We start from the raw sequence: 21,472 nt of genomic DNA on the forward strand, positions 1-21,472 counted from the left end.
TATATATATATAATATATCGTTTCAAACTTCCCTCACAAAAATCGGGAGTTCATGGCAAATTTGCTGCAAATTTGCCACTGATAATTTTCACATTGTTACGTCCCACCCCAGTCTAGGGTTGGGGAGGAGTAACAAAAAGGTTAAAAGTGGAGAGATCAGAAGGTTTCCATCTCCAGCCCCAGCACTACAAAGACCACAATCCAACAATTACAGCAAACTGATTTTATTATAACAAATTGGGAGTAATAGAAAAAGTTTTCAGGAGAGGGCTAGGCCAAAATAACAAACAAAAAGAGTCTTCTCTTGAGGGGGAAGAAAATTTCCTGTAAAAGAAAGGAACAAAACAAACTAACAACAGAAAACTTCCCTACCTCCCTTTATCCACAAACAAGAGAAAAACTTTTCACAAACAAAACTGGCTCCCACCTCCTTACGAATGTTCACACATAACTTACAGTAATTTTCAAACAGACAAAATAAAGCTACAAGTCACACAGCAAACAACAATCCAGGTGGCGCACAGCAACACCATCTGGGGCAGGAGAAAGGAAACACTCCTTTGGAGGCAAATCTCTCTTGGTCTCTCTCCTTGAGTATGAGGTCTGTTGGGCCTTTAACCTGGCACCCTCCTCCCACTGGCCAATCACAACAGGTAAGGGTTCCGTGATGGCAATGAGAAACAACATACACCAAAACAGTGGCAAACAACACAGACAAAACATCCACAGATGTAATATAAAATAAAACAAAAATACGTCCTGGGACGTATCAACATGCAAATGAGCTTTGCGGCAAACTTGCAGCAAATTGTCCACTGTTGCCAAAGGTTTGCTGCAGGTTCACCACTACCGGTGAAGAACTGAAAACTTCTGGCATATATTTGCGGCAAATCGCAAGCTCATTTGCATGTGAAAATAATGAGTGGCAAATTTGCGGCAAGTGTACATTTTTTGTAAGGGTAATGGTGTTGTTTACATATTTGTTTGTGATTACTAAACAATTTTACAAATAATTTATGACTATTTTACTAAAATTATTTTCAAACAACTTTTGAGGCACTAAGCACAAAATCTTATAAATGTTACATTGAAACACAAAGAGTTTGTTTACTGTGTATGATGTTTGAAACTCTCATGTCTTCTGTCCATTAAGCATCTTGAAGAGTCCTGTCTTTGTTTTAAATAATGTTTTGTATTTGTAAAATGTTGATGTGATATAAGAGAAATTTTAACTGTTTTGTTGTCAACATTTTCAATTCAGATCTTTGTGCTTTTTATTTATTTGGTCATTGGAAAGTTAACATATCAAGACAGATTTCATTAACCCTCCTATGGTATTGAAAATGACACCTCCCTTTGGTATTCACAGTCTTTTTTGATGATGATACATTTTTTTTTCTTTTTTTGTTTTTTACGATAACAATTTTTTTTTTTTTTCTGAGGTAAGAACAATAAAATTATGTATTGTTTAAAGGATTTTATGCTATTTTTTGTTTTTAAATCTTATTTACATCTACATTTCTAAATATTACCATTAATTTGCATAAACAAATAGGCAAATAAAATGTTTTGGAACCAATACTTCTATAAGTTGAAACATTAGGAAAATATGAGAATGTGACATAAATTGGAGGCAGATTGCTGCCATCTGGTGAACTAAATATAAATAACATGATTTGAAAACCATATCATGTCAGTAACAGCCAGTAGATGCTGTAGCCACCTGCTGTTTAGTCTGATGGCTTGTTGTAACCTAATTTTATATTTGATCACAAGATATGCATTTAGATATAATAGTTTGATAATGTCTAAATATATTAGTCAAAGTTTAGCATTTTAAAGTTGATTTGAAGTGTCACTTTTTTGCAGTTAATGTCATTATGCTTGCAATTAAACCTGACCATGGTGTTACAAAGAGAAAATACAGAATAAGCATTTTTCTACCAACAATTTATTTCAAACATAAAAATGTAATAACTCAGAGTAAATGTATAATAATATCAAGAAAACTTCAAAATTCAGAAAATTCAATTATAGTATAAAACAGAATCAGAGTAAACATTTTGCAATTTCAAACTTTCTATAGTATTTTTTATTTTTTTTGCTAACATGTGAGTGTGTGTGTGTTCTGCATTGTGAGTGTGTTATCGTCTCACCTCTTCATTTTAGAGGGTGTGTTTAGCATTGTGACTTTTTTTTGTTTTTTTTGTTTTTGACAAATATATATATATATATATATATATAACAAAAAATCTCTCACCATTTAATTTTTGTAAGTGTGTTTGTGTGTGAGTGGGTGAGTATGTTTTGAACTGTGGATGTTTTAGAGTCTCACTCTGTAATTTCTGTCTGTTTTTTTTTCTGCATTGTGGCTGATTTATTGACTATTTGACAGATCAAAAACAATTGCTGTTTTTTGGTCTTTCCCATTCATATTCAATGGTCGGTAAATTTTGACCGTGAATACCAAAGGTGTCGTTTTTTGTTTTTTTTTAACGACCACTTAGACTTATCGAATCATGCCCAATTTTTAAAAAAAAAATTTTTTATGATCAGATGGCAAATGGAGGAAAAGTCACCAAGTCTTGTATTACTCAGACAAAGGAAACCATTTTTATTAAACAAGGGAAATGTATTTCGGTCAACAATGACCAAATACCAGAGGAGGGTTAAAAATTATTTATTCATTTATTCTATTCATTCAGTTTCATTATACAAACAGAACATTAATGCATGTGATTTTTGTTCTGTTGTCATAGTCAAACTTGTGTCTTATTTTGTCTTGTTTCTGTCAGAATGGATAGAGGAGCACTCTTCTGCTGGAGCAGCCATCAGCTCTTACATTCCCACTCACCTTGAGACATACAGAGACCCTCAGAGCAACCAATTGGCTCCACTGGCCCCGGGCCCCAAACGTGAGACTTTAACCACTGTCTTTATTACTTATTTTTTATTTATATTTTCTTATAATTGCACACTTAAATTATAAATAACATAATATGTGTGTGTGTGTGTGTGTGTGCATAGGAGGAAAGCCGTTCTTCACACGTAACCCAGCTGAGCTAAAGGGGACGTTCATAAGCACTAAGCTGCTAAAGAGCAGGCGTGGTTTTGGTTTTACTGTAGTAGGAGGAGATGAACCGGATGAGTTCTTACAGATCAAGAGTCTGGTGCTGGACGGACCTGCCGCAGTCGATGGGAAGATGGAAACAGGTCAGAACATCTGCGAAAATTATTTTTAACTAAATTTATTTAACATCTAAACATTATAATTACATTTGCATCTAGAAGCCTGAAGGATTTTAGTTAATTGATTTGTTTGGATGGCTCATTTCAATATAGTGGTTCAAAACTGATTCATTCAAATTGTCACTCAAAAGTGTTCCAAAATTATTTTCAATCATTTTTTAAATCAGTTTGATCAAAACTGAATTTAATTGAACTTAATTAAAAGGAACCTGTTCAAAAGGACGATTTGTTTAACATCAGACATCCCGTAAGTACAGCAAGAAACACAACAAGGCATTATAGACACATCCTCTACCCGAAAGCAGTTCCAAATGGTGGCAGCTGCAACATTATGCTGCCCTCTAAGTTACCTTGTTTCCACTAAAATCTAAGACAGCATGTATCCTTCATGGAGAAGACAATCCCAGGATGCATCGTGGCACTAGCTTTCAATCTCTATTGGAATCAAATATAAGTTTCCTGTCCACTTCATGTGAGTTGCTGCCTGTGTTGTGCATTGCCGTTTATGAGGTTCCATTTCAGTTAGGAAATTAAATTCAATTAAATTAATTACAATTTGTGCCCATTAACTAATGCCATTAATAATATATATCAATATTTACTGAAAAAGGCCCCCAAAGATGATTTTGTGTATAATAATTAAAATATAATGTATAATAATATTAGAACACAGATATTTCAAAAATATTACTTCATATACATATATTGTGGCAACGGACAAGTAAAGCAGACGATACAAATAAAAATGGCTATAGAAGTCAAAATATAGTTTGTTTTAGTTTCATATTATTAAACTTACCCCTATTATTGGCCTACTGTTGTCTGCACTATTTTTAATTGTTGGTCTTTGTACTCGTGCCTAAGACGGATGTGTTTGGAGCATCTCACTAGTTTTCAACGTCTCTAGTCATAAGCGCTTTGTTTTTAGGACGCTGTGTCAAGTTAAACGTAGTTTAAAACGTTGAAAAACATGTCTGGAGATCCCTTCATTCTGTTGTGTTTGGTCCAGTTGTCTTTGAGCACAAGAGCGTGTCATCTGTGGAAGACTGTGCTGCTCTCGTTGGTTTTCTGTACAGCTGGAGTCACGCTGACCTCCCCCTACTGACACAGATTCACTAAAACATCAAGGTGCAACATCAAACATGAATTTCTCCAATGGTAGTAAAATTTCTTTTTACGGAAATAACGTATGAGTCGGGATTATCATTTATTGTGTTCTTTTTTTTTAACGTTATTTTTCATAGAATGAATCACACTAAATAAATTAATGCGTTAAATCGACAACTCTAGTAAAAATACATGAAAATTGTAATTATATACTAAAAAATATATATATAAAAAAAATACAATAAATAAAAAAGTGTTAGTGCTTGCGGGGGCAAATTCTGCCATCATTATTCACCATTAAGTCGTCACAAACCTGTATATATTTCATCCGTCGGATTGGATCGTAATTGTGACCATCAAGCTCTAAAAGCACATAAAAGCACCATTAAACTGGTTCATATCACCCGTGCACTATAGTTCTAGTCTTCCGAATCCATTCAATAGTGCTGTGTGAGAAACAGATCGAAATGTAAGTGTTATTTCACTGAAAATCACCCGTTCGAATCTGGTGCACATGTGAGAACGTTTTTGTTTACATCAGCAGAAAAAGGCAGAGGCGAAGAAATTGTGAACTTTATTCATGTGTTTTGTGTCTCTCAGGTGATGTCATCGTGAGTGTGAATGACACAATCGTGCTGGGATACACTCACGCTCAGGTGGTGAAGATATTTCAGTTTATCCCGATCGGCTCCATGGTCCAGCTGGAGCTGTGCCGCGGCTACCCGCTGCCCTTTGACCCTGATGACCCCAACACCAGTCTGGTCACCTCTGTGGCCATCCTCGACAAAGAGCCCATCATAGTGAACGGTCAAGAGGGGTTTGAGCCCATCCCTGGCCTGCCTGTTCAGATGGCAACCGGTGCTTCAACTGTTGGCTTGGCACCCAGCCACGAGCCCGCCGCGGACACCACACTGTTAGTGTCGGGCGACGGCTGTCTCGGTTACAGCAATGATGTCGTGACTCTAGCGTCGTCCATAGCGACACAGCCCGAGCTGATTACAGTTCACATCGAGAAGGGCGATAAAGGCTTCGGCTTCACCATCGCTGACAGTCTGAGTGGTGGCGGCCAAAAGGTCAAGCAGATTGTGGATTACCCGCGATGCCGAGGGCTGAAGGAGGGAGATATCCTGATGGAGGTGAACAAGAGTAGCGTTCAGGGCATGAGCCACAACCAGGTGGTGGATTTCCTCAGCAAATGCCCACAAGGAGGTGAAGTCACTATGCTGGTGCAGAGAGGTGAGCACATGACCCTATTCAATCATATGTTCCTGAACAAATATCATGTTTGTTGTCAGAATATTTAATCAAATAATAAACTAAGTAATAACGTGCTCTGCCTCTGAAACCTGCCTTCCTGCGGATGTAACCAAGGCTGTGTGGGCGAAGTGAATAATATTAACCAGTTATATTGATGAAATTACTTTGACGTCACACTGCAGGCGAACACACTTCTGGGTTCTTCAGAGCAGCAGCTGTTAATGGTGGATATGGTCAGTAATGCAGTTTTAATGATTTCTTTAAGCATAATATAATGTTAATGTTAATAAAAGTTATTATAAAACTGATTTCATGGGCCTGTGTGATTTGACCACTGTAAGACATGAAATATGCATCTTCACTGCTTTAATCATTGGGCCACATAATGGTTTCGATTCAACAAGTTACCGACAGCATTCAAAATAAATGCAGTGACATATTTTAGAACAAGTACATTATTTTTATTTGCATTTCCTTTAACAAACAGCCAGTGCATGCTACTGTGGTGGCGAGTGGTGTGTTGTAAAAGCTGTTGATATTTTATGCAGGGTTTTTCCTGGGTCAAAAATGGTCTTCGGTGGTGGTCGACGTACACGTTCATCACAATGCAGTTTTTTTTTTTTTCTTAATTGCAATTAATATTAAGATAAGTAGTTGCATTTCATGTTTGTAATGAATATTATTATTATTTTTGTACTTCAAGGTGCAGTGTGAAATCAAACAAACTTAACACCTTATTTCTATAGGGCTAGTTATAATATTCATGAGTAAACCACTTTACTGATTTGGGACGGTGCTTCTATAGTAAATATGGTTGTTTCCTACTTCATAACAGATAATGTTTTTCTTTTTAGCAGACTCTTAATAATTTAGGAATTCAAACCAGGCCAGTTTGTTTCCTAATATCAAACATTAGAACAGAAAATATATTACAGTATTACACATGACTTTCTTCATAATTTATAAAGGTCCAGACTTTTATTCTACATTGTAGCTTACTTGCCCTTGTGTTTACCATAGTTAAGACCATGGATGGCTCCTCAGTTGTTAGTTAGGTCGTCTTTCTAAAAAAAAAACTGTTTATTTGTTATGAAAAAATAATAGCCTCAACACATTTAAAAACGTAACTTTAATACAACGTCCATAGTTTTAATGAAAAAAATCTATTAAAGTTTACTGTGATAAATGTTAGTAAGGGTGTGTTGATGTGTAGATGTGAAAGGTCTTGTTCCCTATCTGTCACTCACTCGACGTTGTGTTGATGTAGTGACATTAGGGTTCACTCTTGGGAGCCCGAATCACCACTGGTCTTTGATAAAAGGCCAGTGAAAATTGGACACACGGGTATAAAAGGAGCTGGTGTGCAACCACTCATTCAGATTTTCTCTTCGGAGCCGAACGGTCGATGTTCACTGAGCTGAATTCCACGACTGTTCATTCACCTCTGCTGGATCTGATGGCGCATTTCAGCGGCTTCTCCCTCCTCTGCACTGGTGCACTGCAGAGAACGCTCCTGGGTGCTTCGGCAGAAATAAAAGAGTATATTTCTCTAAAAGAGCGGCACACACGGAACGTCTTTTTAAAGACGCGTCTTTTTAAAGATGCCTTTCCATTTGTGTGTTATTCCTGGTTGCGGTCGTTATTTCTCGCCTTCTGATGGTCACGATTGCTGTCTTTCGCGACCCACGCGGAGACAGCGTTCGTGGATGGATCATGTACTCATTGCGAGAACATGACCATGGCAACGTTGCGGTCGCGGCTTGCCTTCGTAAGAAAGCAAGCCACCCCAGCGGCTCCCTGCCTCGGTCCTTCTACCTACGGGTATGAGGCCAGCGTGGCTAGCACTGGGGGCGATTTGGGGACCCCAATGGGACCAACTCCGCCGGGAATCCCCCCACGGACCTCCTATTCCCCAGCACGCTCGTCTGCCCCGATCGGGCTTCCGGATGAGTCCGCCGGCTCATCTCATGGCGAGTTCGACCTCTTGTTCGGAGCCTGCGAAGGTGATGAGCTCTCAAGCGTAGCATCGGAGAGCGGGCTTGTCCAGTCGGATGCAGAAGCCTCAGCTGGGCTCCCCCCCTCGGGTATGGTCGCCCAGTCACAGGCTGACGCGGAGATGACGGACATGCTTTCCCGGGCAGCCGCAAGCGTCGGGCTAGTGTGGAACCCTCCGTTCTCCCCTGAACCCTCGCAGCTCGATGATTGGTTGCTGGGCTCGCGGCGCCACTCACAGCTACGCCCCGCCCCAGTTCCTTTCTTCCTGGAAGTGCACGAGGAGCTGACAAGGTCGTGGGAGGCACCTTTTACTGTCCGAGCCCGATCTTTCAGCTCCCCCGCCCTCACTACTCTCGATGGTGGGGAGGGGCTATTCGGTGATTCCCCCAGTGGATAAGGCGCTCGCAGTGCACCTATTCCCGCAGAGCGCCGCCAACTGGCGCGGGCGCCCAAAGCTCCCGTCCAAGGCCTGTAGGTTTACGTCGTCCCTGACGGCCAAAGCCTACAGTGCCGCTGGACAAGCCGCCACCGCCCTGCACGCCATTGCTCTCCTGCAAGTCCACCAAGCCAAGGCGCTAAAGGAACTGCACGAGGGCAGTTCCGCCCCGGGATTGATGCAGGAGCTGCGCTCGGCGACTGACCTCGCTCTCCAGGCGACGAAGGTCATGGCGCGGTCTCTCGGGCGGGCGATGTCCACCTTGGTGATCCAGGAGCGCCACTTTGGCTCAACCTGGTCGAGATGGGAGAGGCCGACAAGGCACAGTTCCTTGGTGCCCCAATTTCCCAGGTTGGCCTGTTCAGCGACACCGTCGAGGACTTAGCCCAGCAGTTCTTGGCGGTGAAGCAGCAGACGGAGGCTATCCGACACATCCTGCCCCGGCGCGGCTCAAGATCCCGCACCCTGCCTGCTCGTCATGCCCAAGTGGCTGCGGTACCCAAGAGTTCAGCAAAAGAACGGTTTCCTTGTTCCCTGGGTCACATACCTGGTGTGCACGGCCGTCATCACAACCACCATCCACCATTCCATTTTGGCAGGTTTGGCGCCCCGGCGGCGGTCTCCCCGCCCCTGTGCGCCCAGCTGTGGCACAGATCCGCCCCCAATGTGACAGTCTCCACGGGTCACGAGGACAGGCCTCTTCCTCCCCATCCCAGGCTGTTCCGGGGGTGGTCACAAGGAGTCAGGTAAGTGCTTCGATGTCCCTGAACTCAGCACAGCCACAACATGGCGTGGCACCTCAGGCTCTGCCCCGCCGCGAGGCCCCACCCACCGGTACATCCGACGAGATTGTCCCCTTGGTTCACCTCGCCCGGTGCTTGGATGCATGGCTTGTGCTTTCCAACCCGTCGCGATGGCTGGTCCGGACCGTCTGACTTGGCTATACGATTCAGTTCGCCAGGCATCCGCCCAGGTTCAGCAGCGTCCACTTCACCTCAGTGAAGGGTGAGAACGCCGCTACCTTGTGCGCGGAGATCACTACCCTCCTACAGAAGGGTGCGATAGAGCCTGCCCCTCCGGCCGAGATGAAGAAGGGGTTTTACAGCCCCTACTTCATTGTACCGAAGAAAGGCGATGGGTTGCGGCCAATCTTGGACCTGCGAGTATTGAACCGGGCTTTACACAGACTCCCGTTCAAGATGCTGGCGCAAAAACGCATTCTAGCGAGCGTCCGTCGTCAAGATTGGTTCGCAGTGGTAGACCTGAAGGACACGTACTTCCATGTCTCGATTCTACCTCGACACAGACTCTTCCTGCGGTTTGCATTCGAGGGTCGGGCGTATCAGTACAAGGTCCTCCCTTTCGGCCTGTCCTTGTCCACTCGCATCTTCACGTAGGTCGCAGAGGCAGCCCTTGCCCCGTTAAGGGAAGTGGGCATTCGCATCCTCAACTATCTCGACGATTGGCTAATTCCCCTGAGGAAGGACCTTCTTTCTCAGGGACAGGGCACCATCTGGCACCCGCGACCAGACCTCTGGAATCTCCATGTTTGGCTCCTGGATGGGACATGGAAGACTTTAGCGGCCTACCACCCATGGTGGTAGACACGATCACTCAGGCTAGGGCCCCCTCTACGAGGTGCCTGTATGCCTTGAAGTGGCGTCTGTTCGCTAAGTGGTGTTCTTCCCGACGCGAAGACTCCCAGAGATGCGCAGTCAGATTGGTGCTTTCCTTCCTGCAGAAGAGGTTGGAAGGGTGGCTTTCCCTCTCCACCTTGAAGGTGTATGTAGCCGCTATAGCGGCACACCATGACACAGTGGACAGTAAGTCCTTAGGGAAGCACGACCTGATCATCAGGTTCCTGAGAGGCGCCAGGAGGTTGAATCCCTTCAGACCGCACCTCGTTCCCTCATGGGACCTCTCTGTAGTTCTTCATGGTCTACAGAGTGCCCCCTTTGAGCACTTGCAGTCAGCTGAGCTTAAGGCACTCTCTTTGAAGACTGCCCTCCTGACTGCGCTTACTTCCATCAAGAGGGTAGGAGACCTGCAAGCGTTCTCTGTCAGCAAAACGTGCCTGGATTTTTGTCCGGGCTACTCTCACATGATCCTGAGACCCTGACCAGGCTATGTGCCCAAGGTTCCCAAGACCCCTTTTAGGGACCAGGTGATGAACCTACATGCACTGCCCCAGGAGGAGGCAGACCCAGCCCTGACATTGCTATGTCCGGTGCGCGCTTTACGCATCTATTTGGACCGCGCGCAGAGCTTGAGGATCTCTGAGCAGCTCTTTGTCTGCTTTGGTGGACAGCAGAAAGGAAGCGCTGTCTCCAAGCAGAGGATTGCCCACTGGCTCATTGACGCCATTACAATGGCATATCACACCCAGGACGTGCCGCCCCCGGCAGGGCTATGAGCCCATTCTACCAGGAGTGTAGCGGCCTCCTGGGCCTTGACCAGTGGCGCTTCTCTAACAGACATTTGCAGAGCAGCGGGCTGGGCAACACCCAACACCTTTGCGAGGTTCTACAATCTCTGGGTGGAACCAGTTTCGTCCCATGTAGTGGCAGGCACAAGCAAGTAAGTCGGGGACAGCTGGCTGGGTATATCGCTTGTGCATAGCGCCTTTCACCTCCCCTGAGCTGAAGACGTGCGCTGTTGACTCCCAGTAGTGCTCACAAACTGTGTTCCCTGGATGATTTCCTCCGAGCCCTGTAACAGACGAGTTCGCAGAGAAACTCGCTGCTGGCTCAGTACATGTGCTAACTAAGCCCTGTACTGGGGTAGGTGCTCCGCATGTGTTGGTTCCCCATAGGAAACGCCATGCGACGTATTTCTTCAGCTAATTAGTTTCCCTGTTGGTGAACTACGTCTTCCTTGGGCAGAGGCCCCTCTGCCCCAGTCACCATGCTTGTTGAAACTCCTCCCCTTTAGGGTAGGACCTACCATGGGACTTCTTCGCATGACATACTTCCAACAAAGCTCGGCAAGACCATGTGACGTATTTCCACTCAAAATCCCCCCCCCCCCGGGCGGGGTGTGGTCTCTGTGGTGTCTTCCCCTTGGGAGGGACACCCCCCCCCCCCCCCCCCCGATGTAGACCTGGTGGCCCCAGTCGGTTAATTCCTTTTTTCTGGGGAGAGGAAAAAAAAGAGGATAAGAGGCCACGACTGGGCTAGCCTGTCTCTATCTTTTGGGCAGTCGATTTGTCCCTGAAGTGCCATTCGACACTCATAACAGTGTTGGGGGCGGTTACGTGTCGGCCTGGTGCACTGGCATACAGTGGTCTGCCCGTCACACACCACCAGTTCACGTAACACAGTTCAGCCAGTTGTGGCGTTTTGTATAGGGACCCCTCGTGTCACTACATTGACACAATGTCGAGTGAGTGACAGATAGGGAATGTCCTGGTTACTTGCGTAACCTCCGTTCCCTGATGGAGGGAACGAGACGTTGTGTCCCTCCTGCCACAACGCTGAACTACCCGCTGAAATGGCCGGGACCTTGTCTCGGCTCCTCAGCACAAAACTTCAATGAGTGGTTGCATACCAGCTCCATTTATACCTGTATGTCTGGGGGAGTGGTATGCAAATACCACTCGCCAATTTTCTTTGGCCTTTTATCAAAGACCAGAGGTGTTTCAGGCTCCCAAGAGTGACCCCTAGTGTCACTACATCGACACAATGTCTCGTTCCCTCCATCAGGGAACAGAGGTTATGCAAGTAACCAGGACGTTATTGATGCTGATGCAGGTGTTTCTCTTTCCCTCGTCAGTGCTGTTCAGAATGTCTGAATGTGCTGTAGCCATTTGAAATGCTTGAATTGCTCCATAGCGCTTTAAAATAGAAAACTCTCTTGTAGAATTCAAATGGGTCACATGAGGCTTATGCGCCATGATATTGAGCCAAGCCCTGTTTAATCGTGGATGTGTTCTGCTCTGCTCTATCCTGTCACCAGAGCTCACATATCGAGTGAAGCCCAGTTTACACATGTGCACGTGTTCCAGTATACAGTAGTAGGATAGAGAAGAGCGCATCACTTGCACGAGAGATTCTCGATGGATTCCGCGAATTGCAAGCAATACCAGCCTTCAGTTACCCCGCACACATTCACGTACCACATAAGAAGCATATTTAGCACTTATTCATCATGATTTTGGCACTTTATGTCATAAAATTTTCTTCGTAAAATTGTACGTGGGCTAGAACTACACTTTACATACAAAAACTCATGTAAACTAATGAGATCACACAACAGACTTCACATGCATTGAGCATGCAGATTCATGTTGACTTCAGAACTTCATTTTAACAGTTCAGTCATGAATTATTATTAATTATTAAAATCAATAGAACATTGATGAGAATCAATGTTAGCTTTTTTAATCCTTTAAATCGGCAATTATCAAAGATAATCATTAATTATTAACGTCAATGAAACATTGATTAAAATTAACACTAGCTTATTGATCCTTCAAATTCAACAATCATCAAAGATAATGATCAATTATCAAAAATCAATAGAATATTAATAAGGATTAATATCGCTGGGACACCACCCTGGAATCAGGGACTAATAACCAGATAGTATAACAGTCTCAATATTAGATTGTTCTCTTAGGAAAATCGACATCAGAAGGATATCGACCTTCAAAAAGAAACAATGAAGGCTTTAATCCGAGCACTGACATCCCCTGTCAGCATTTGACACAGGTGTATGCAAAACAAACCAAAACACTTCTCTTTGAAATATAACAGTTTATTTATGCAGTAATATCAATTAATAATCAATACAATGCTGTCAATAAACTTCCAACTTACAACTACAAACTAAACAGTGACATGATTAGATATGGTAACCAAAATAATCCTATAACACATGAGAGGAAGGTGTGTGTGTGTGTGAGAGAGAGAGAATGGGTGTGTGTGTGTGTGTGTGTAAGGAGGGACGCGCACAAAATGGCGGACGTGACTCTCGTGGAGAGTACGTCACGTGAGATTTCCGGCCAGAGAATATGGCCGCGAATGTGGGCGGAGAGAAGCGTGTGTGTGTGGTTAGTACGAGAGAGAGAGAGAATAAAGTGGCGGCACCAAAGCCGGATTCGCGATCGTGGGAGAGAAAGCAACTGTTAGTTTATCGCTCAGAGACATGGTGGACGGCTCGTAAACCGTCCCGCGGTCTTTGGTTCTTTAATGGATAAACTCAGTGTGCCGGTCTCACCCGCGATGGCGGAAATACACAACAGTCCAATGTGGTTGGACTACAACACAGCAGATCTCATTCGTGATAACAGTACATTACAGTAATACCTTGAGTACTATTAGCAGCAATGAGTGGACTTGGCGGTCCGTAAACTGTACAAGCAATAACCTTGATACACAAGAATAACACACTATAATATATTATCTCTGCCCAGATGGAAACCTCTTACTTGAATCGCATGAGGATGCAGGTAGAATGTGTGTTCATCAGTCGTTTGAATCTGACTCATTTTCTCGAGGCTCGGGTGATGACGGGAGGCCGTTTCCTCGCTCTGTCGGCGGGCGGTACGGCTGCCAATTCTCGGCGGGCTGGCAGAGAAATCAGTGACGTCGACTTGATTGAAGAGGGAAGAGAAATCTTTTTCTCTTCACTTCTGCAGGCAAACGGATGAAGATGCGGATTGCTCGGCGATCTCCTTCGGATCCGTTAGAGTATTCGGTGGAACACACAGTAATCTCAACTCGTCCAGCGAGATGGAGATTGTATGGCCACAGTTTCAAGTCGTGGGTTACTTCCTTGTGCCACAAGGATACACCTGAGAGCAGCGATGAGCTGCGTCTATGCACGGCGAGCAAAGTTGCTGGAAGCAATGCCCGGAAGGATCTCCGATAAGAGTTATTTCTACTCCCGATGACGTCATGGTTGAGGGACGTTCTGTTGTGTGCCTCATCCAATAGGAGTTGAGAGTTCGATCCTTTAGTGAGCAAGGCTTCATGGGATTTGTAGTCTGTTTTGGACTCCCTTTGTTTGATTTTGGCGTGGTTTTTATCAGTAAGATTTATGACTGTTCGTGGGCCTCAGTCAGGTTTTACGACTGTGTTAGGCCTGCCTTTGTCTTCTATCTGAATACATGAGGCCCAACAACATATTGATAGGATTGTGGTCTTGGTGAACTAGACAAGTGGAGCTGGGGTGGAGGAGAGTTTCAGAGAAAACACCCATAGTGCGCTGCAGTGAAACCGGCTTATCTGCAAAACTGAGCCAATTAAATGTTAGGCAAAGAGAGATTACGCATATTGATTGGCTACATGATTACATGATTGCATTCAGTTTTATGCCTGAACTTAGTCATTTACATACATTCATGAGTTTTTGTGTCATAAAGGTAAAAGATTTGCTTGAAAGTGCACTTTCTGTCGCATTTTATGTGTAGAGATCTCAGAGAGTCATGTGTGGGTGCGTTTATGTGTGTGGGTGTGTAGATATGTTTTGCGAGCAGCAGTATGGAGGGTTTATGAGAGGTGGAAAGGGACATTTAAACTGAAGGAAGAATATGAAAAATGTGTGTGTGTGTGTGTGTGTGTGGGAGAGAGAGATTGTGAGTGTGAAGCCAGTGAATAGAGCTACAAAGAAGCCAAAGGCCGTTGAGCACTTCCACGTCATGTTCAAGGTTCCTCAACACACATTTCACAGTCTGTCCTCCTCTTCATATTCACTTCACCTTTTATTATTAATGGTGTTTGCAAAGGCAAGCATCACTGTTATTGTTGCTCATGCTGAGATGAACAAATTCCTAACCCTAAGAATTAAACTTCAATGCATAACTCATCCTGCACCGCTTGTGCTGCATTTGTGATGATCTTCTATTTAATGGAGAATCTCTTCTCTGTGCTCATATCAGAACCCTCTAAAATACAGAATTATTAAATAACAGTTATTGCAAAATGTAATGTAAAATATAAACAACAACTAAAACTACTTTTTGATGTTTCCTGTATAAAAGACAAATACTTATAAATATAAAGAGTAGAAAAGCTAAAAGAACTGGCATAAAGAAAATATGCTTTTTCCAAAAAAAACAAAAAAAAAAAATTTGAAAAGTAAAATGAAAGACAAATTAGTAAAAGAAAAACAACACACACACACACACACACACACACACACACACACACACTCCCAGCTGTGTGCAGTGCTGTGAATCTCTCCATCTTGCCACTCAATTATTTCCATGACGATACTCAGATAAGAGTAAATGCAGAGAGAGAGAGAAATGAAATTACAGTACTGTACTGTAGCTGAGTGTGTCAGATATTGTCAGATATTAACTTTTTTATTATTTGCCCTCTGGAACTGATTTTCAGCAGTATTTTTTAAATTATTTTTGGGACCATATAAATTTGGGGAATTTGAATTTAGGAGAAAATGTTCTTAATCATGATGAAAACACAATGCAAAATATCTGAATGGTCCTACTGTATGAAACATACATTTCTTTTGATTTTGGGGTGAAACATGACTTGGACATGTATACCCCACGTCTACATAGTACATCAAACTCTAATTCAGTTACAATTTAATTACAAAGTAATTAATTACTGTAATCGAATTACTATTTTTAGTACAAAAAGTAGTGTAGTGCATTTCCTTTCAAATTTTTTTAATAAGATTACAATTACTGACTTTTAATTAGGTTACTTTTAATTACTTGGGTCACATATTTTTCTAAAATAATAGTCAGACGATTAAAATGTTTAATAAAATTAATAACTAGATGTGCTGATTAATTATTGTATTAATCACATGAATCAATATTTGCAGAGAAAGGCCCCCAAATAAAATAAAAAAAAGTCATTTAATAATTGTAAAATTATTATTAATATTTATTTTTAAATAGATTAAAATGTAGTAATTCAGATAAGTAAAATACATTACATTATCATGGCAGATGAGTAAAGCATTGATTAGGCAATACAAAAAGTGGTTTCAGAAGGCGATATATTGTTTATTTTTCATACAGTCACAGCAATCCATTAAGCAATTCTCTTCAATCTGTCTGAGGTAGGACATGTCTATACATGCGTCACACGGATGCTTTTGGTGTATCTCACTTTCTATGCGATGCGCCATAAACATAATGTTTTTAGGTCACTGTATTAAGTTAAACAAAGTTTCAAACTTTAAAAAATATGTCTTGAGATTCCTGCATTCGGATTTACGCTCTGACCAGCTGTGTTTGAACGCAAGAACGTGTCCTCATCTCGTGTGTCTGCTGTCAGTGAGTGTGGTTTGTTGTCTGTACAGCTGGAGTTGTGCTGACTGCCCCCTGCTGAACGAGACCCGTAAAAACGTGAAGGTGAAAATTCCTTATTATGGTCCAGGGGCATGATTAATTGCATTTTTAAAATATAATTAATCTCACAGAATAAAGACATTAAATCGACAGCCCTAAAAATGTACATCTGTTTGCGTTTTGTGACTGCTGAAGGGTGGGCACCCTCTCAAGAGTCAGTGAACAAGGAGGAAATCAGTAAAGTATATAATAAGTATCCAAATAAGACTATCATTAAATTAATCTGATTACAAGTCAATTAGTAATTTGTAATGAATAATTTTTTTTGAGGAACTTACCCAACCCTGATGAACCCTTCACAACAAACTAAAAGAAAAAGCACCACAAATTCCTACATGGTAATATTCTTTACAGCTGAATAAGAGAACACTGGCATAAAGCACAAATGTTTCATAAGTATCGAAACAAAACATTATATTTACTTCTAAAGACACTTTTTGAATTGTCTAGTCAATGCTTTACTTGTCTGCCACAATAATGCAATATATTTTTATCTGAATGTGTATCTCTCTCTCTCTCTCTCTCTCTCTCTCTCTCTCTCTCTCTCTCTCTCTCTCTCTCTCTCTCTCTATATATATATATATATATATATATACACACACACACACACACACACACACACACACACACACACACACACACACACTTAAAGCAATATCACACAAGCAAGAGTGCTGTATGTCTATATATTGAGTGCCATATGTAATCATAACCATGCTGATTTAGGGCCATACAACAAGCTTGCGTGTGTGATATTGCTTTTATACAACAATTCAATGAATAAGTAAATAAAAAAAATTGGGAAAACGAAGTACTGTCACAAAAAAACGAACTAGTGCATGGGACTTCTTTCTTACGCCATGGTTCAGGATCTGCCATTGCTAGTTTAAAAGATACGATCAAGTTCCTGTTACTAATAAAATATATAACTTTAAAACTAGTAACAATGGCTTAGGCTGTTTCTAGCAAGTTATTGGAGAAACAAGGATGTGTTTGTGAGAGAGAGAGAGAGAGAGAGAGAGAGAGAGAGTGATTGAGCGTGTGCAATAACCTGCGTCTGTTGCGACTCCCAAGCAGTAATGAACAGTAAAGCCCAAAGTATACATTGATTTTGATGTGAACACTCAGCGTCTGTGGACATTCAAACGCGAGCCTGTGAAAGTATACTTCATATAACTGTGTGCATATACACAGGCGGTTGGCGCATACGCGCTACGACTGTACAAGACACCAGACTATTTCTCTTCAGGAGTTTAGACCTATAACGATGTCTTTGTAGTCCTTCAGATTCAAGTTATACAATTACAGGTATCTCCTGACCTCCTCACATATGCGCTCTTGATGTACACATCCACTGTTGTTGTTTTTACCTTTGTCTCCTGTTGTTTAGCGGCGATTACATCTTCTTCTATTGCATCTTCGTGACAACAATGGCTCAAATGTGAGTTTTGCCACCTTGTGGACCCACTAATTAGTGCAAATAATTCCATGTGCATGCGCATTCTGCGCGTTAAAAGACACCGTTCAGTGTGTTTCTCAGCTGTGATAAGCCTTAATGCTGAAGCTGTTAGTTCAACTCTACTTCGCAGCTGTAGTGTAGTAGTAATCCGAGCGATCATGGAGTGAGAGACACTGCCGATGACTTCACAGAAACCGCTCGCTGTCACGTACGCTGACTCAATGAACGTCAAACTTAACTGGCTCATAACACATAAAAATGGTCTTCTGTCACCACCTGCTGGCTAAAATCTTAAATGTCACAGGGATAAAGGAAAAGACACACATACTATAGCTCTTTTACACATCTGTGCTGCTCTTACACTTTAATTTAGAACACCACAAACACAAGCGGAGTGATACAAACAGTATAGCGTCCGAGTGCTGATCCAATCCAATCAGATTTGAAGATGTCATGTAATTAATTTGATTAAAAATTGTAATCACTTGACAGCCCTAAATTAACATTATATTTGTATTCATGCACGGCAACATGTAGAAGAGATTGTGTGAATTGAATTGACTGCAGTATTAATGAGCTCAAATGTGTGTGTACAGGGGCAGAGTAGGTGTAAGATTAAAAACAACACTTGCATGTGTGTGTGTGTGCCTGTATGCATGAGAAGGCGGTGGATGTCACAGAAAGAAAGGGGCGGGACAAACTGAAATGCACACACACACACACACACACACACACACAGGCGGGTGAGTGGAGCAGCATCCTCAGGCAGCAGCTAATCACACATCCACTCCAGCACAGACACACACACACAAGCTACGGGACTGCACCTGCATCCAGCGAGTGATGCAGGAGAGAAACTGAAGCTGTGCTCCTCTGTGTGTTGTGTAAAGGTTTTGTGTTCGTATAATGTGATGATCTCTCTGTCTCTCTGCCGCTGTCTCACAGGAGTCCTGCAGCCCAAGAGAAGCCCTAAAGTGCTGGTAAGACAACTTCATTTGTGTCTGTCTTTCTCTCTTCTCATTTACCGATCGCTCCTTTATTTCCTCTCCTCGCATCTCATGCGTGAGAATGTCTGTCTTGTGATATTAGTCTTGAACTTTCTCTGCTTGTCAGTGTCTATTTCACACATTTTTTCCTTTGACTTCCCTAACTAGCTCACCGATGTTTCGTGATATAGGCCAGACCAATTAGTTGGTCGATATTTGGTCATTTTGAGTTGATCAGCATGTGTCGATAAGCATGTCTGATTGGCTCAGTAGCAGCAGTGTTAATTTCACATGGTGTCTACTGACAGTATTGCAAATGGATGATACACATTTTTCAAATAATGTGCGAGGAGGGGTCGTAGTGCGAGGAACGGCAGCCAGTGGAGTTTTTGGTGCCCCCTTAGGGTAAGATGGTCCCCGTAGGGAGTAGGTGCACCATGCAGTCTGCGTAATATACAAATAGAGTGAGAGTACCGGTCAGTAATACTAGAGTGAAGATGAATAATACCAAGAAATTGACCATGAATTTAGATGGTCCCTTACCATATCCTTCACAGTTTTAGCAATAAATGCTTTTTGAGTTATTAATAATAAAAAGTATATATCCTTTTTATATGCTTAGAACTTTTCTGACCCATGATTTATATATATATAAATGAGACAATGCAATATAATAAGCTGAGACCATAAAAATAATCCACAGAACACACAGGAGAGGTAAACAGGTGTAGTGCTAAACATTTCTAAGTGATAGGATCATTTTCATCTATGCCTATTGTGCTTAAACCACTCACAACTCATAGCCACATGGCATAATCCCAGAAACCACCCAGAAAACCATAGTGACCACATAGCAACGCCCTAGCAACCACACAGCAATGTGCTAAAACCACTCAAAACATATAGCCACATAGCAACACCCAATAAATCACCTAGAACACCCTAGTGACCACATAGCAACGCCCTAGCAACCACCCAAAGTACCTTAGCAACCTCCCAGAACACCCTAGAACCACATAGCAATGTGCTAAACATTTCTAAGTGATAGGATAATTTTCATCTATGCTTAATGTGCTTAAACCGTTCAGAACTCACAAAGCAACACCCCAGAAACCACGCAGAACACCCTAGTGACCACATAGCAACACCCAAGCAACCACACAGCATACCCTAGCAACCACACAGCAATGTGCTAAAACTGCTCAGAACTCATAGCCACATAGCAACACCCTAGAAACCACGCAGAACACCCTAGTGACCACATACTGTAGCAATGCCCTAGCAACCACCCAGAGTACACTAGTAATCTCCCAGAACACCCTAGAACCAAATAGCAAGGTGCTAAAACCACTCAGAACTCATAGCCATATAGCAGCGTCCCCTGAAACCACCCAGAACACCCTAGTGACCACATAACAATGCCCTAGCAACCACCCAGAACACCCTAGCAACCATCTAGAAATGTGCTATAACCGCTCAAAACTCATTGCCACGTCGCACTGCCCTAGCAACCACCCAGAACACCCTAACAACCACAAAGCATTGTGTGCATTTCAGTCATACACTCATCATTCGACCTTGTGTGATTGTACCTCCTCTCGCTTTCCCTCTCCCTCCCTAAGCTGTCTTTTTTTAGTTCTGTCCTCTTTATTTGTTCATTTTTTCCTCCCCGCCCCCATCCTGCACTAAATTCCATTTTCCTTTCTTCATTTGTCTTTTTACCCTTTCTCTCTGTCACATGTCATTCCCTGTTTCTAGGTCGACACAGTCATGTCATTGTCATGTTGGGCAGTGGTATAAATATGACTGTATCTCTCCATCCCATATCCATAATTCACTTTTCCAATGATTCCATGGTGCTTACTCCCATACAATTTTGAAGGATAGTTCAACCAAAAATGAAAATTCTGTCATCATTTGCTCGCCTTTATGTCATTCCAAATCCTTGCTTCTGTGGAACGCGAAGGGAGATGTTTAGCAGCATATTCACGCTGCTCTTTTCCATACAGTGATAAGAAGTAAATGATGACGAAAATATTTGTTGTGTGTGTCTCTCAGCAGTTGGAGAGGAAGGACAGTCAGAGCAGCTCTCAGCACAGTGTGTGCAGTCACCGCAGCACACACACAGACTCGCCTGCTCGTCCAGTTCCTGTCGTGCCCAGCGACACGCTGGTGGCCCCCCCACCTGTACCGCCACCTCCCAACCAGCCTCTGCCCGTGCTGCCACCCTTTGACCCTCCAGCGGCCAATGGGACGCTCCAGAAGAAACCGGACCCCTTCAAGATCTGGGCTCAGTCCAGGAGCATGTACGAGAGCCGCAGTAAGTAGCCCACCTTCATTCTCACAGTGATTACAGCCCTGAACTTTATCAGTTGAGCTGGCAGCCTTACATATCAGAGCAGACACTTACTCTCATGCATTTTTCACAACATTGCTTTTTTTAGCATTAAGGAGTAACGAGTTAACAAGCTCTTCTCTCACATGGCTGTTACAGCCACTCTCCTAGTGCATTTCTTCTTAAACCAAAAATCAAATTTGCTCATGCTCATGTTGTTTCATACTCGGATGACGTTCTTCTGTGGAACACAAACAATGATATTTTGAAGAATGTATAAGTGTTTTTTTTTTCATACAATGTAAGTCAATGGGGTCCA

The 21,472-nt window shown here is 42.7% G+C and overlaps 1 protein-coding gene across 1 annotated transcript in view; it reads left to right on the forward strand.

Moving 5' to 3' along the window:
• LOC127424521 (membrane-associated guanylate kinase, WW and PDZ domain-containing protein 1-like) overlaps window positions 1–21,472 on the forward strand; it is a 75,284-nt gene that overhangs the window by 20,288 nt on the left and 33,524 nt on the right. The window contains exons 9-14 of the mRNA XM_051669826.1: window positions 2,796–2,915; window positions 3,028–3,213; window positions 4,957–5,592; window positions 5,796–5,846; window positions 18,778–18,812; window positions 20,877–21,138. Of these exons, the coding sequence (XP_051525786.1) occupies window positions 2,796–2,915; window positions 3,028–3,213; window positions 4,957–5,592; window positions 5,796–5,846; window positions 18,778–18,812; window positions 20,877–21,138 (1,290 nt within the window). The remainder of the gene's footprint in view (window positions 1–2,795; window positions 2,916–3,027; window positions 3,214–4,956; window positions 5,593–5,795; window positions 5,847–18,777; window positions 18,813–20,876; window positions 21,139–21,472) is intronic.

Source organism: Myxocyprinus asiaticus, chromosome 33 (assembly GCF_019703515.2).
Source record: "Myxocyprinus asiaticus isolate MX2 ecotype Aquarium Trade chromosome 33, UBuf_Myxa_2, whole genome shotgun sequence".
Taxonomy (NCBI): domain Eukaryota; kingdom Metazoa; phylum Chordata; class Actinopteri; order Cypriniformes; family Catostomidae; genus Myxocyprinus; species Myxocyprinus asiaticus.